General features: G+C 35.7%; 1 protein-coding gene across 2 annotated transcripts in view; it reads right to left on the minus strand.

Annotated features, from left to right (window-relative positions):
* Positions 1-743: 743 nt before the first annotated feature.
* The window catches only part of TRIQK (triple QxxK/R motif containing), a 38,947-nt gene continuing 26,337 nt past the window's right edge, over positions 744-13,353 (minus strand). For both annotated transcript variants that reach the window (XM_053467279.1, XM_053467280.1), the window contains exon 4: positions 744-1,460. In XM_053467279.1, the coding sequence (XP_053323254.1) occupies positions 1,350-1,460 (111 nt within the window). In that variant the 3' untranslated portion in view covers positions 744-1,349. The remainder of the gene's footprint in view (positions 1,461-13,353) is intronic.

The following is a 13,353-nucleotide window of genomic DNA, read 5'->3' on the forward strand; positions in this document are numbered from 1 at the left end:
AAGAACATATTTAGCAAGTAAATTTCGGCTCAAGTAGATTTCCTATTTTTATACATACATTGTAGAATACTTCTAGCTGGCTTCTACCTACCAAATAATTTGTCATCGCTAAAAGTTTCATTTACATTTAACGAACATTTTTATTCTACTTTTCCATACCCGTCTTAAAGACATGATCCAACATTTTTGGGGTAAAAGTACAATATATTTACACAGTTCTTGTAGTTCTACGCAATAGTATTTGGCTTCCAATCAGGTCATTGAAGCCTAGTGCAGCTTATAATAAAAAGCGCGTTTTTTTTTTTTTTCTTCATTTTTTCCCAAGGGGAAGTTTAATGCCCCTGGCACTTCTATTAAATACAATTGTGAATGAATGAACTCTGTGACTAAACAACTAAAAAACGTACCAGACCTAAAGTTTGCAGCCCTGTTGCTGCAGCTGCTCTCCTACTCTGTGGTCCCACATTCCATGCCACTGATTGGGTGCTTGAAGCAGCCAATCAGCGGCAAGAAAGCACTCCCACTGAAATGAATGGGACACGTGCATGCACACAGGGTCCTGGTGAGCCAGCACTAGAGGTGACTGGTGGTCATTATATTACATGCAGGGAGATTTTTTATATATTTGCAAGTATATAACTGTAAATGGTATGTAGGCCATACCCAAACTATTAATATTATTATTAAATAAAACCAGCTTTTATTATTTCATACAGCTCTTAACACTGTTACCAAAATATTGCCTCTCAGAAACTGGTATATATTTGAGAATAAAGCACATACCACATACATATTACGGTAATATTTTAATGAGTTTAATTAAAACATATTCCTCCTTTTTGAAATGTTGACATAAGCATGTACAATCACAGTGTGCCTATCATTTTAAAATCAAACATAATTTAGAATAAAGTAAGATTCACCAGGAATGTATCATTCTTTCGCTTACTGCTCTCTCCCTACATTGTCAACATTTTTTTGGTCCTGCACCAAAGAAATCTTTAAAATGTTTCGCAACATAGAGGTTAAACCTAAAGTTATTTAAACGGTACATTTGTTCAAGAATTTCATTTAAAAAATCATCAAAGGCATATCAAAAAGTGAATTTTTGCTATGTTTAAGCAGACAATCAATATATTTCTGATATAGAAAGTGACAGTAATAACAATCATTATGTATCAAGACTATTTTACACCGTATTTGAGAAATGGAATGTTTCAACTGTCAGGAGTGCAATAATTAAAATATTGCTCCTATTCTATGGATATTTGCATTCGGAAAGTCCTTTAGTGCACAGCAGTCTAGAGTTATTTTACTCATTACACGCATGGACTGACATCTTCCGGAACCTAATTACTGAAGTCTTCGTTAGAGTTCTCTTCTGAAGTCATTTTAAGGTAGAAGAAGGCATAGGCGGCCAACAGAAACACGGATAGGGCTACCAGGATAAGAACCACCTCCTAGAAAACAAACAAAAATAAAATTAGTTGGGGGGAAAAAGCTAAATATCTTACACCATATATTACACCAAAAAGTACGATTCCACAAGTAGTAGAGAGTGAGATAGCGATTTTAAGCTTTTTGGCTCTGGCAAAATTCTGGACCAATAGAAAAAAAAAATGAATGTAGGCAGTAAGGTATCGCTTATAATGCATAACAAAATATTAATAAGGTTATAATGTGTTATAGAATGTGTTAGGAAGGCACAACGTTCAGTAAGCATGTTAACATATGCTGCCATATGCTACCACAGCGTTCGGTGATCAACAAGTTCTCACAACCTCACAGAGTATTACAGTTTTGTAGCTCGTCGATGACACAAACTGACCTGGAAGTGAAAAGTATATTGACTGTACCACAAACTTTATATTGCATTGTGGAAAACTGACCCGGATTACAATTTTATTTTATTTTTGCCCCACTGTTTGGTCTACAATAATACGTTCATTTTCGACTATTCCATAGAAGCATTTTGCCTGAAAACGTATAGATATCCTATAAAATCCAACACTTTTAAGAGGAACTCTCTTATATATGAGATTAATCCATTACAATCAGCTATCGCCTGGGTTTTCTATTATTCTCCTCCTCACCTGTTGTTTCTATGTGGCATCCTTTTTATGTTATATACTAATTGTTATGTCTTGTCTTCATTTCCTATGATCCGTATGATGTGAAGAAGCATCAGAATCTGCCAGATTAGGACGTTGTAATTCACTAGCTTTACCCAGCATTATTCCATCAGCCTTATTATGATCTTGTATTCATACAAATTGTTTGAAACCACACAGTTTCTCCTTAAAGCTATTTGTACAAATATCTTGGGTAATGGCAGACATTGAGTGTTCAGGGTCGGGACGTATCTTCCCCCGGGAGTCTGGAACATTTTCATACTTGTTTTTTTTTTCCAAGACAAGTTAAGCTATTCATAGAACCCTAGTTTAAGGCAAACGGTGCACCCAATCAGACGATATAATTGTAAAAATACAAGTGGAAAAAAAAATATCTGACGCATAAAAGTCAGAACCAAATAATTAAAACTACAAAAGTCCCTACCTCCTTAGTAAATGTATGCAACAGATGTGCTTGCACATGCCTACTGTCTGGGTAGCAGGCATTCTAAGTCCAGATAACTAAGTCTCTCAGGGCACAATGTTTTAATTTTAATTAATAAGTCATGGATACCCTCTTGCACGCATCAATCTATAGTACCCTCATTTTTCTCTTCTATATATATATAATGTCACAACAGCTCCCGCATACAGTACACACAACTATGCTGCGTTCATATTATTAGACATTTTTAATGTATTATTACTTGTGACAGGAGGATACAGAATCTCGTTATTTTATACTCGGCTTGAGATGTCAGAGTTCACGGCTGTTCTTTTTAGTTTAGGTATAACTATAATAATAAAAATATAATACATTTTTAATGGATAGAGTAAATAGGGGTACAAAATTAAAGAATGGTCGATCTTATGATAAGGTCACGAGGAAGGACTGAAACATCTAATATTTCTTTTTAATAATATAGTGGCTGTTGGTAACACCTGGGCATTTTCTTAATGTGAACATCCACAAATATACACAATACATCCATAAATACAAAAAAACATGTTAGATATCAAAAATAGCATTTACAATATAACACAGCATACACAAATACTGATTACAGGTAATTACAGGTTTGGAGTTAGTAAAGTTGATGAGGTTTTTAATAAACGCAAAAAGGTATCAATCATTGAGTTCAAGGGAACACAGGATCAAGAACGGGAAAGGGATACAGAGAAACAGCTTCATTCAAACTTCAGAGGAAATCACAATCCAGTTAGTTGTAATTTGTAGCATATGATTTCAGTATTGCTTGATCATTCATAATGGCAATGTTTACTACCCAATGTACTGTACGGTCTGATGTCTTCGGCTGTGCAGCCAATAGAGCCAGAGGCATCTGCACTAGCAGGGAGTTTCAGCGGAAATAAGAACGATTTCTTCTTGTGTATATCGTACGTGGGCAGATGCTCCAGTTGTGTTGGCCAGGCATCCTGCTGCTCCGATGCTGATGCTGCCGATGCCAATCCAACCACAGGGGGAATGATATAATGGTACATACTGGTTGATGATGGTAATCAATCTCAATTCGCTTTTTCTCTCCAAAATACACAAACTTGGATCGGACATGCTTTTGGAAGGCAGCCACATAATCTCCCAGAGCAACAGTGATTAAGAAAAGAACGGCATCTGATTGCCTTGCAAATGCAAAATGTTCACTAGGTGTGAACAATTCATTCTAGAATCATTCTGGTCTAGAATCACTGGAGAATTTTGTATATCCGCATAGAATTTTTAGACACCTATGGAGCACATGGAAACGGTTTGGTTCACATTTCTGCTGGCAAAGAATGTGATCGTTAAATGAATAAAACTAATTTCTACCAAGGGTTTATTGTGCACTGCATTATGACTACACAGTAGATAATACAATAGCCCAGAGCGCTCTAAATAGTTTTTAGCATTTGTGTATTATCCAAGTGTCTCACGGTCTGTTCAGACATCCTTCAAATATTTATCAGGTTGGTTGTATCTGAATAGGAATTGATAGGACAATGTATGTAATATAATATACTACTTTTTTTTTAAATTACATTTGTAATCAATCCATTTCAAGTCACTTCATTCTGAGCTACAAGGTACCAGTTCTAGGAGAAGACATCACTGGGCAGGAATCCACCTGTCCCTAGGGGTTAAGTGGCCATATGCCAGGCTCTGTGAATGAAACTCGCACAGTTAAGAAGTAAAAATAAAATCAGTGGAAGAAGTGGAAGAAGAAATGGAAACACTGCAGGTGTAATGGCACCCATGTCGTCATTGGAGCACATGTCCACACAGAAGATAGCAATCGGGACAGTTTCAAAATTAGCTAAATTTCGCTTTACAGCTGACCCCCTACATGTTGGTGACATTTATCAAAAGTAACCGATCAACATTTATCAAGGCAGGCAATTATTAAGACAATTTACGACACTGTATTTAATTAACATGTGATTAAAATCACACTGCTCCCCCAACAAAATACACAAACAAAAAAAAAATCTACATTTTGTTTTTGCGGTTTTAAAAACATAATCGTGCCAGGCTGCGGGTGCTAAACCTTTTATGAATGCCCCTTGGAAAATGGAATTTATTATGCTGGCTGCGCTCAGTACTCATACTAACTTCCTATAAATAACATTGGCTCTAACTGTTCATATAAAGTTTCAACAATATATATATATATATATATATTCTTTGAGCAGATAAACTTATATATATATATATATATATATATATATATATATATATATATATATATATATATATATATATATATATATATTTTTTTTTTTTTTAAGCCCGTGGATAACTTTTTAAACCACTGATTAAATAGTTACTATATCACCTGAAAAAAGAAATGGAACTATGTAGATCAAGACTGACCATAAAAGGGTCAATTCACAATTAATCTGTATTTTTACTACAATTCTCAGACTCCCGTTATTCAATGACCTATACACTAAACCATTATTTCCATGTCTCCTTGTCCTTTAACATTACTTTGTTAATGAGGTTTTTTTTTAATGGGATTCCAAGAACACAGTACCAAAAAAAAAAGATAGGTTAGCGACTAACAGGAAACTCAATAAATTCTGGCCATGGAAGTGATTAAATAGACATAATAAAAACTCCAATTTTTATTACATTGCCAGTAAGCAATCAGAACGAAAAGTTCAATATTTTAAGTTTAAAGTAGTCGTTTTTAAAAGACATCAGCTCCTTTAAATCAAGCCATTAATTGTAAAGTAAATGCATATGGGATACTTATTCTTCGGCTTATGGGTAGATTGCTTACAATCTATAAATAAAATGAGATATGTACTTTATGTTACCAAATGTGTTTTGCGGTAAATAGAGTACATAGCTATAAAACATTTAGGTTCAACATCTGCCTAATGTTGTTTATAGCACGGTTTTCTGTGTGGTATCATGAAAAACAAAGCTGATTATTTATGTTCCAGTTGCACTCAAGCTCGACTATGGAGATAAACTGGATTTTTTTTATTTTTTTTTTAAAGAGGAGTGTTTTATTATTATTATTCTACTCATTATTCTGTCCTAAATCCTTAGATCATTATCCAACATTACGTTCCTTCAACTGCCTCCTCAGCCCCACCAGGTTGGGAAAATAAGATACTTTTTCTTTACTGCTTAAAACAAACTTCACATTGAACTATATAGTATCGGAAGAATGCTGTGAATCTAACACAGAATGTCAAACTTTTAATTATATTTGCGATAACCGAAACATTTACTTTTGCCGAGATAATGATGTAACTCTGCTTCTTAAATCTTTATAACTTAATTTAGAGGCAAGGCAGAAAACAGATAATCCATGGAAGTTAAAGGGACAGTTTAATGTTTCCAATACCAACGTTCATTCGTTTTGTGGGTAGTTTAACATGCAATCTTCCAAAACATAAAATAACTTACCTGACTCAGAAAATGCAGCCCTGGTGCTGCAGTTGCTCTTCTCCTCCAAGGTCTGACTATTCTTATCACTGATTGGCTGCTTGAAGCAACCAACTAGTGGCAGGAATGAGTTTTCATTGAAACCAACAGGGGCATTTTCTACACATGCACACGAGGGTCCAAATAAATACCTTCCAACAGCTTTTCCCAAACCAGTGCTGGCAAATATATCACGTGCAGGCAAATGTATTCAGCCAAACACATCTCTGCAGCATTTGGAAAAGGTACAACACAAAAACCATAGAGCTATCATATGAATTAAAGTGCATACGATGGCTGGACTGTCCCTTTGAGATAAGTGCCCCAGGAAATAGTGCATATGTTTCAGAAAATATTAACCCAACATATGGGGACGTTTTAATTTTACACATTCTTTAAAAATAAAAGAAGAAAAAAAAAAAAAAAACGTACCCTTGCAGCTAATCCTCCATGGTCCTCTGCAGAACCCCCCATGCATTTGCTAGAACACCACAAATTGGAATGGACCCTTCAGCTACCATATGCGTTGAGTTGCATATGATAGCTCGAGTGTCCCTTTGAGACCCATCGAATAGTTTAAAAAGTCAATTTATAAACAAGTCAAACGTAATTTTAACATCAGGAGCCAATTCTCCATTCAATGGGTAGATCTTCCCGATAACTAAATAAAACCTTTTACCACACAGACATTGGCACTCCAGTTGAAATTAAATATGGCCCTGCTGTAGACCTTAATAGCGTTTCAGTAAACAGATTTTATTTTCCAAATTCCAAACATATTTGTTTTGGTTTCTATTGAAGGTTTTGTTATTATTTTGTGAGCAGGCTGAGATGATGTGTATTTATAATAATTATTGGGTTTTCACCATACCGTTTCACCAAACAGCTGTTGAACAGAGCAGAATGAAAGGGAAAGGCTGTAAGACTGGGGTAGTACTTAGGGCTACCAGCTGTCCCAGATATATATAATAAAGGTCTTTTTTATCCATACAAATATAACATATTTGCCTTAAGTGCAGCAATTGTCACTGTTTGAATAAGAAAACATTTGAGGTACAAAATTTATTTTTGGTAATCACACACAAAAAAATGAAGAAAAAAAAATACACACACACTACATGGACAAAAGTATTGGGACACCTGACCATTACACCAACAGAGACTTTGATGACATTACATTCTAAATACACAGACATTAATATGAAGTTGGTCCCCCCTTTGCAGCTATAGCAGCTTCCACTCACCTGGGAAGGCTTTCCACAAGATTTTGGAGATTTTATGTGTGAATGTCTGCCCATTCATCCAGTAGAGTATTTGTGAGGTCAGGCACTGGTTTTGGACAAGAAGGCCTGGCTTGCAATCTATTTTCCAGTTTATCTAAAAAGTGTTCGACGGGGTTGAGGTCAGGGCTCTGTGCGGCCGGTCAAGTTTCTCCACACAAAACTCATCCAACCATGTCTTTATGGACCTTGCTTTGTGCACCACTATATAGACAAAAGTATTGGGACACACCTCTTAATTTTTGAAATCAGGGTTAGGCTAGGCCCAGTGAAGGAAAATCTTAAATGTTTTAGCATACCAAGACATTTTGGACAATGCTATGCTTCCAACTTTGGGATAAACTGGAACAGAGATTGCGAGTCAGACCTTCTCAACATCAGTGTCTGACCTCAATACTGCTCAAAAAATTAATAAGGCATATTAAAAGAAAGAAAACAACTGAGCTTCTTGCAAAATCCTAACTTGCTCCCCTATAATGTTCTCCTTTTTCCTGTACTCCCTCATTTCTTCTCAACTATCTCATATTTCTTTGTACCGTTACCTATTCTAACCCCTTTCCATAATGACTTGCAAGAGGCATGTGTGAAACACAGATACTGCCATTTTCACACACCCCATTCACAGACGTACATGTTAAAGTTTTACATTTTAATAAAAATAAATAAAATAATGTTAGCAAACAAAATTCCTAATGTTTATCAATCTACTGTAAGCGTGACCATTTTAACCATGACGTTTAAAAAAAATTAAACACAGTCTAACGTTATTATAGAAAGCGGTCCCTTGCAGGCTATATACTAAACAACTAATCATCCAAACCAATGATCATTATCACCTAATTTGGGGAATATAAATCACAATACATTTTGGCAGACGTGCTCCATTTTAGGAAGCTTAACATCACAAATGAATACATTTAAATTTCCCTCGAAAGAAGAAATCTTTAAAAAAAAAAAAAAGGCCGATGTACACCTACACCTTCTGTATACTCAAGAAGCGCCTGTGTTTGTTTTTAACCCCTTAAGGACAATGGGCGGTCCCTAAACCCATAGAAAACAATGCATTTTGAGCCCGTACATGTACGGGCTTTGTCATTAAGGGGTTAATTTCTGAATCTTACATATTTACACAGAACTCCTTAGAATATTTGAGAGGATTTCATTTTGTCAGATGTGGGCACTGAGTGCCAACTAAATGTCCCCGGGGAGCGGATCATGCCACCAGCTTCCCTTGCCACTGAATGACTTGTTTTGTGCTGGGATAAGAGCTAAGGGTTTAGTGTCAAAAGGTTAATTGCTGTCAAACAAGCAAAACTAACCCAATAATTGAAGTTGAAAAATAATTAAAACCTCTAGTTTTAATTCATTATTTAAAAATGTCATTTTGAAGGCTTTGATTTTTTATTTATTTATTTTACAGAGAAATAAATTCCTCCGTTTTCTTTTTTTCTTTCTACTTAGCAATTCTGTGTTGTCTCTCTGACATTATCACCATGGATAGAATTGTTCTTTGGGGAAATTAAAAAGTTTTGAAAATCAGTGGTTGAAATAATCTTTGCTACCTTAAATACTGCCTTAAACCAACATAGTAATAATATTCTGATAAAAGAACCTAATTAGTAGGAGCATAACCTCCAAGGGCATTAAGATATTTTTCTTTTTTATTATTTTTTTTTTCTAGCATTCAAGGAGCTTCATTAATTTGATCTTTCGTATTCAGTGCAAGTTTGTGGTGTCTCCAGCACAGGATCAGATTAATTAATGAGTCAGGGTACAGTGAAACCAGGTGGTGTTGAGTTCCTAATTTTTATTTTTATTTAATTATTTTATTTTTATTATTTTATATTATTTTTATTTTTAAGAAAAGTCTCATATTTTTTACCAAACACGATAAGACAAATTATATTTTTTTTTCTTTAAATTTTATTATAGTGTTAACAACTATAATTAGTCTTGTGGAGCATTTTGATGCATGCAAATAGAGACTAAAAAAAATGTACAGCATTGGATGCGAATGCTCTTTACGGAAGGGATATTTTAAGGTCAGCAATGTGGCTACTTCCTAAGTCACTCCAACAAGCAAACATTAGCATTACACAGAACAGAGGTCAGATGGACTGCGGATTTTAATTGTTACTAAAATGTTTTATTTACATCATTACGGGAATTATCAATTCGCAAATAGGTAATGGAAAGGAAAACATTTTCAATGGAAACAGTGAATCACATTGAGCAGATGTGTCTAGTTTTTTCCTGTTAGTGGGAAACTACATTATGTTTAAAATACAGAGAGATTAATTTTATGGGGTGAAATGGTAAGAGAATTGGATAAGACACAAGAGTGGACTGGGAAGTCACACGTTATTTTCATAATTTCTTCTCAATGGTACCTAACTCGTGAATGTTCAACACAAACTCCAAGGATATAAATCCTCTCGCTTTGCTCTAATCAGAAATTACCTTTGTTTGCTAACCCAAATTCTACAGAGCAAGACACAACTTCCGAACACAATGAGATCACAGAGGAGACCCTGAAGTCAGAAGACATCAGTGGAGCTGTGATGTAGCTCCTTAGTAATTTAGTGGTTCTTAAACCAGTCACCAAAGACCACCATCATTGGTGGGATGGCAAATTCAGACCATTTTTGACCTATGTGGAACGGTTTGAGTATCAATTGACTAACTGAGACTGCAAGGACGGCCATTTGATATACATCATCCCATAGAGTCCTAAAAATACCACCCAAAGGTTTTTTTGCGGAAGTGAAGTTGTTAATATAAAATATAAGGAGACAATCTTAAAAGCGCATTAAAACTGAAAGCCATAAGGTTAATGAAACATATTTTAACAAAAATTGGCAATTTCCTTTCCTTTACTAACTGCAGAGATTATATTGTGAAAACATACAGCATCATATGGCAATTCTTGATCAAGATCTGCAATCAGCAGTGGAAAGAAAGCATTTTTTTCATGATTATAATGGCAAATACTGGAAAGAACCCAAATCCATCATCTGGCCGTGGAGCAGCTGCTGGAGCTTGGTAGTAATACCTTGGCATTTGCTATTAGCTAGAACTTATAAAATTGTTTTTTCATCTGTCACATACAAGGAAATGCTATTCTGTTTTAACATATTTTAGTATCTTTTTACTAAATATAACATGTAGGTCCGACGATTCTACGTCTACCTGCCAACCTCATTTTTATGGATGTATACGAGGGCACCTGTAAACAATTTGCCATTTATTTATTATAATAGAATATATAAATAGATATTTTCTAAAATGATTTAGGAAGCAAAATATCATATAACGGTTTAATCTCTTGTACCAAAACAAGACAACAGCTGGCCAGTGCTGTCCTCTTCTCTTGAGGCACTGCGAAGAAAGGTCCTTTGGGGTATAATTACTAAAGGGTTTATAATCTGAGTACTAATGTATTATAAAATAAGGGCGCGATCATTTTGTATGTTTGTTAAGTTTATTTCACAATAGGAGGATAACAATTAGGATACATTTGTAGTAAGCATACAAGATGCAGGATTTTTAGAACAGAACTGGCATATTTGTTAAATAAGATATCATTCACATTATTTTGTGAAATGTAAAAATAAAATAATCACACTAAAAATAATTTAAACATGGAAATAAGTCAGAATCCATTATGCTGGTAGCTCAAGCTTGATTTACCCCAGAAACTTGTACCAGTGTTGATACATTTGATTAAGAAACACAATGAGCAGATGAATGTAGATAAATATAACAGAAAAAATTTCAAGGTCTTCAAGTAGCATAATATAAATGGGGATTTTGTTAAATATTTGAAATTGTTAAACCTTTAAAGAGTATTTTGATGCAAAATATGAATGTTCTGCTTATATTATATTTTTGTTAGATGACAGACCCATATTTTGGTAACAAGTCTTGTCCTCATAATAACGTGTCCTCCAATTTTTAATTTAACCAGTGATCAAAGATAAAACATAGAACATGACAGCATTTGACCCATCTATGGTTTCCAGCGGTTCTTCTACTCAACATAAGAGATCAAACTTTACTTCTTATGTAGTCCTTGGCCTTGTCGTATGTGCACAATAATCTGATCTATTACCCTTTACATGCCTAATTCCAGAGCTGCTTTACCTTCTGAATGGCCTTCTGGATTAGGAGAAGGTCCCTCTACTTGTCTACTACCTTCTCACTGGATTAGTAGAAGGCCACTCTACCTATCTACTACCTTCTCACTGAATTAATACTTTCTTGCATTAAATGTCATTCATGAAAATAACAATTCTGCAACATTTGCATCAGAAACTATGTGTATAACAAATATGAATATGCCATATTAGCCCCTCAAAAAGTTTTTTTGTTTATTAGAAAAAAAAATGCAAATAGGAAGTCATCACAAATAAATATCTAAGTTTATTGCATCCCATAAATGTGATGCTGCGTTACTTCCATCAATTCAGAGAGAAACAGTTTTTTTTAGCATTATTATTGGCCATGATTCATCTGTAAAGGGAATTATAGATTTCTGAAAAACAGAGGAGATGTTCAGTAAAGCTCTCATATTCTTTAAAATGAACCAAAATATTGATGTATTCTTCTCCCAGGCTGAAGTAATATGCGGACACAGAACACTACGCTTTTATAGAAACTCAGAGCTCCGGCGCTGAACCTGCTGAGATTTAGTTACGCTCTAAAAATGCTATTTATGCTGTTGTTTCAGCTGTATGAGTATAGAATACCTATTTTTTTTTATCATAGCAGCAAAATTGTAGGTAAGACTATGACACGTCTATGTTTTGTACCCGAATGACACTACTGACCGATTCTGTGTGTGATTTATTGCAGTATATATGGCACATGTAAATATGGCACATTTAACAAAAATCAGCTCATTTGCAGAACTCTTAAATCCCATTCTATACCCATTGTACAAAAGAATATGATGCCACTATATGAAACAATAAATAATAATACTGCCCGTACCTAAAGCAAAATATCTAATCCAGTGCTGGGACATAAGTTGGTTAACGAGTCAATGACTAAAATCAGTGAGTGATCACATAGAATAGGGAAAAGACAAAATGTCGGTGCGCTAAGCTAGTCTCAGGCTCAAATAATACAAATGTGTAATACGAGGCCTACCAAACAGTGCGAGCATGCTCAGGGCCGGCCGAAGACTTAACGCCGCCTGGGGCGAAGTTTAAAATGCCGCCCCCCCGCCGAAGCCGGGGGGGGCGGCGGCATTTTAAACTTCGCCGACCCCATTATCTACTACCCCCCCCCACGGGTACTTACCTTTAAACAGTCCTGCGGCGAGTCTCCCTGCTCTGCCACGGTGCCGGCTTGTAATGCTGAGCGCCGGAAATTGACGTCACTTCCGGCGCTCTGCATTACAAGCCGGCACCGGGACCGAACAGGGAGACTCGCCGCAGAGGAGAGAGAGAGAGGGGCGCCGAGCGGGTAAGCGAAAACCACTCAGCGCCCCTCTCTCTCCTCCGCTTCAAAAAACAAACAAAATAAAAGCGCTTGGGGCGGCAAAGTGCCGCCCCTTCTAAAGTGCCGCCTGGGGCAATTGCCCCAGTCTGCCCCATTATAGGGCCGGCCCTGAGCATGCTGCAAATACAGTGTATTGGCTGTACAATGTATACAAGAAACAAAAACTGTCTGCGCTTCTTACCCTAATAAAGTTGGCAACAAATATATAAACATAATATAAATGAGAGGTTTTGGTTATATGAATTGGCCAAAGCATAATTAAGCTCACCCGCCACGTCAAGGCACATAGAATAGGTCTCCTAAGAGTCACTACAACATTTACGACACAAACAGCATCACAAGATAACATGTTCTTGCACTGCCTTGCCCTTTAAATTGACGTGGCTTATTTGTTTCACCCATTTCACAAATGAAGCTCATATTATTTGATTTTCTACAATATATTCACTATGTGAAACCAAGTAATTGCCAGAATACAAAAACACATAGAAATTTGAAGCTGAAAAATCAGGAATTGTCA

The sequence above is a fragment of the Spea bombifrons genome, chromosome 5, assembly GCF_027358695.1.
Source record: "Spea bombifrons isolate aSpeBom1 chromosome 5, aSpeBom1.2.pri, whole genome shotgun sequence".
Taxonomy (NCBI): domain Eukaryota; kingdom Metazoa; phylum Chordata; class Amphibia; order Anura; family Pelobatidae; genus Spea; species Spea bombifrons.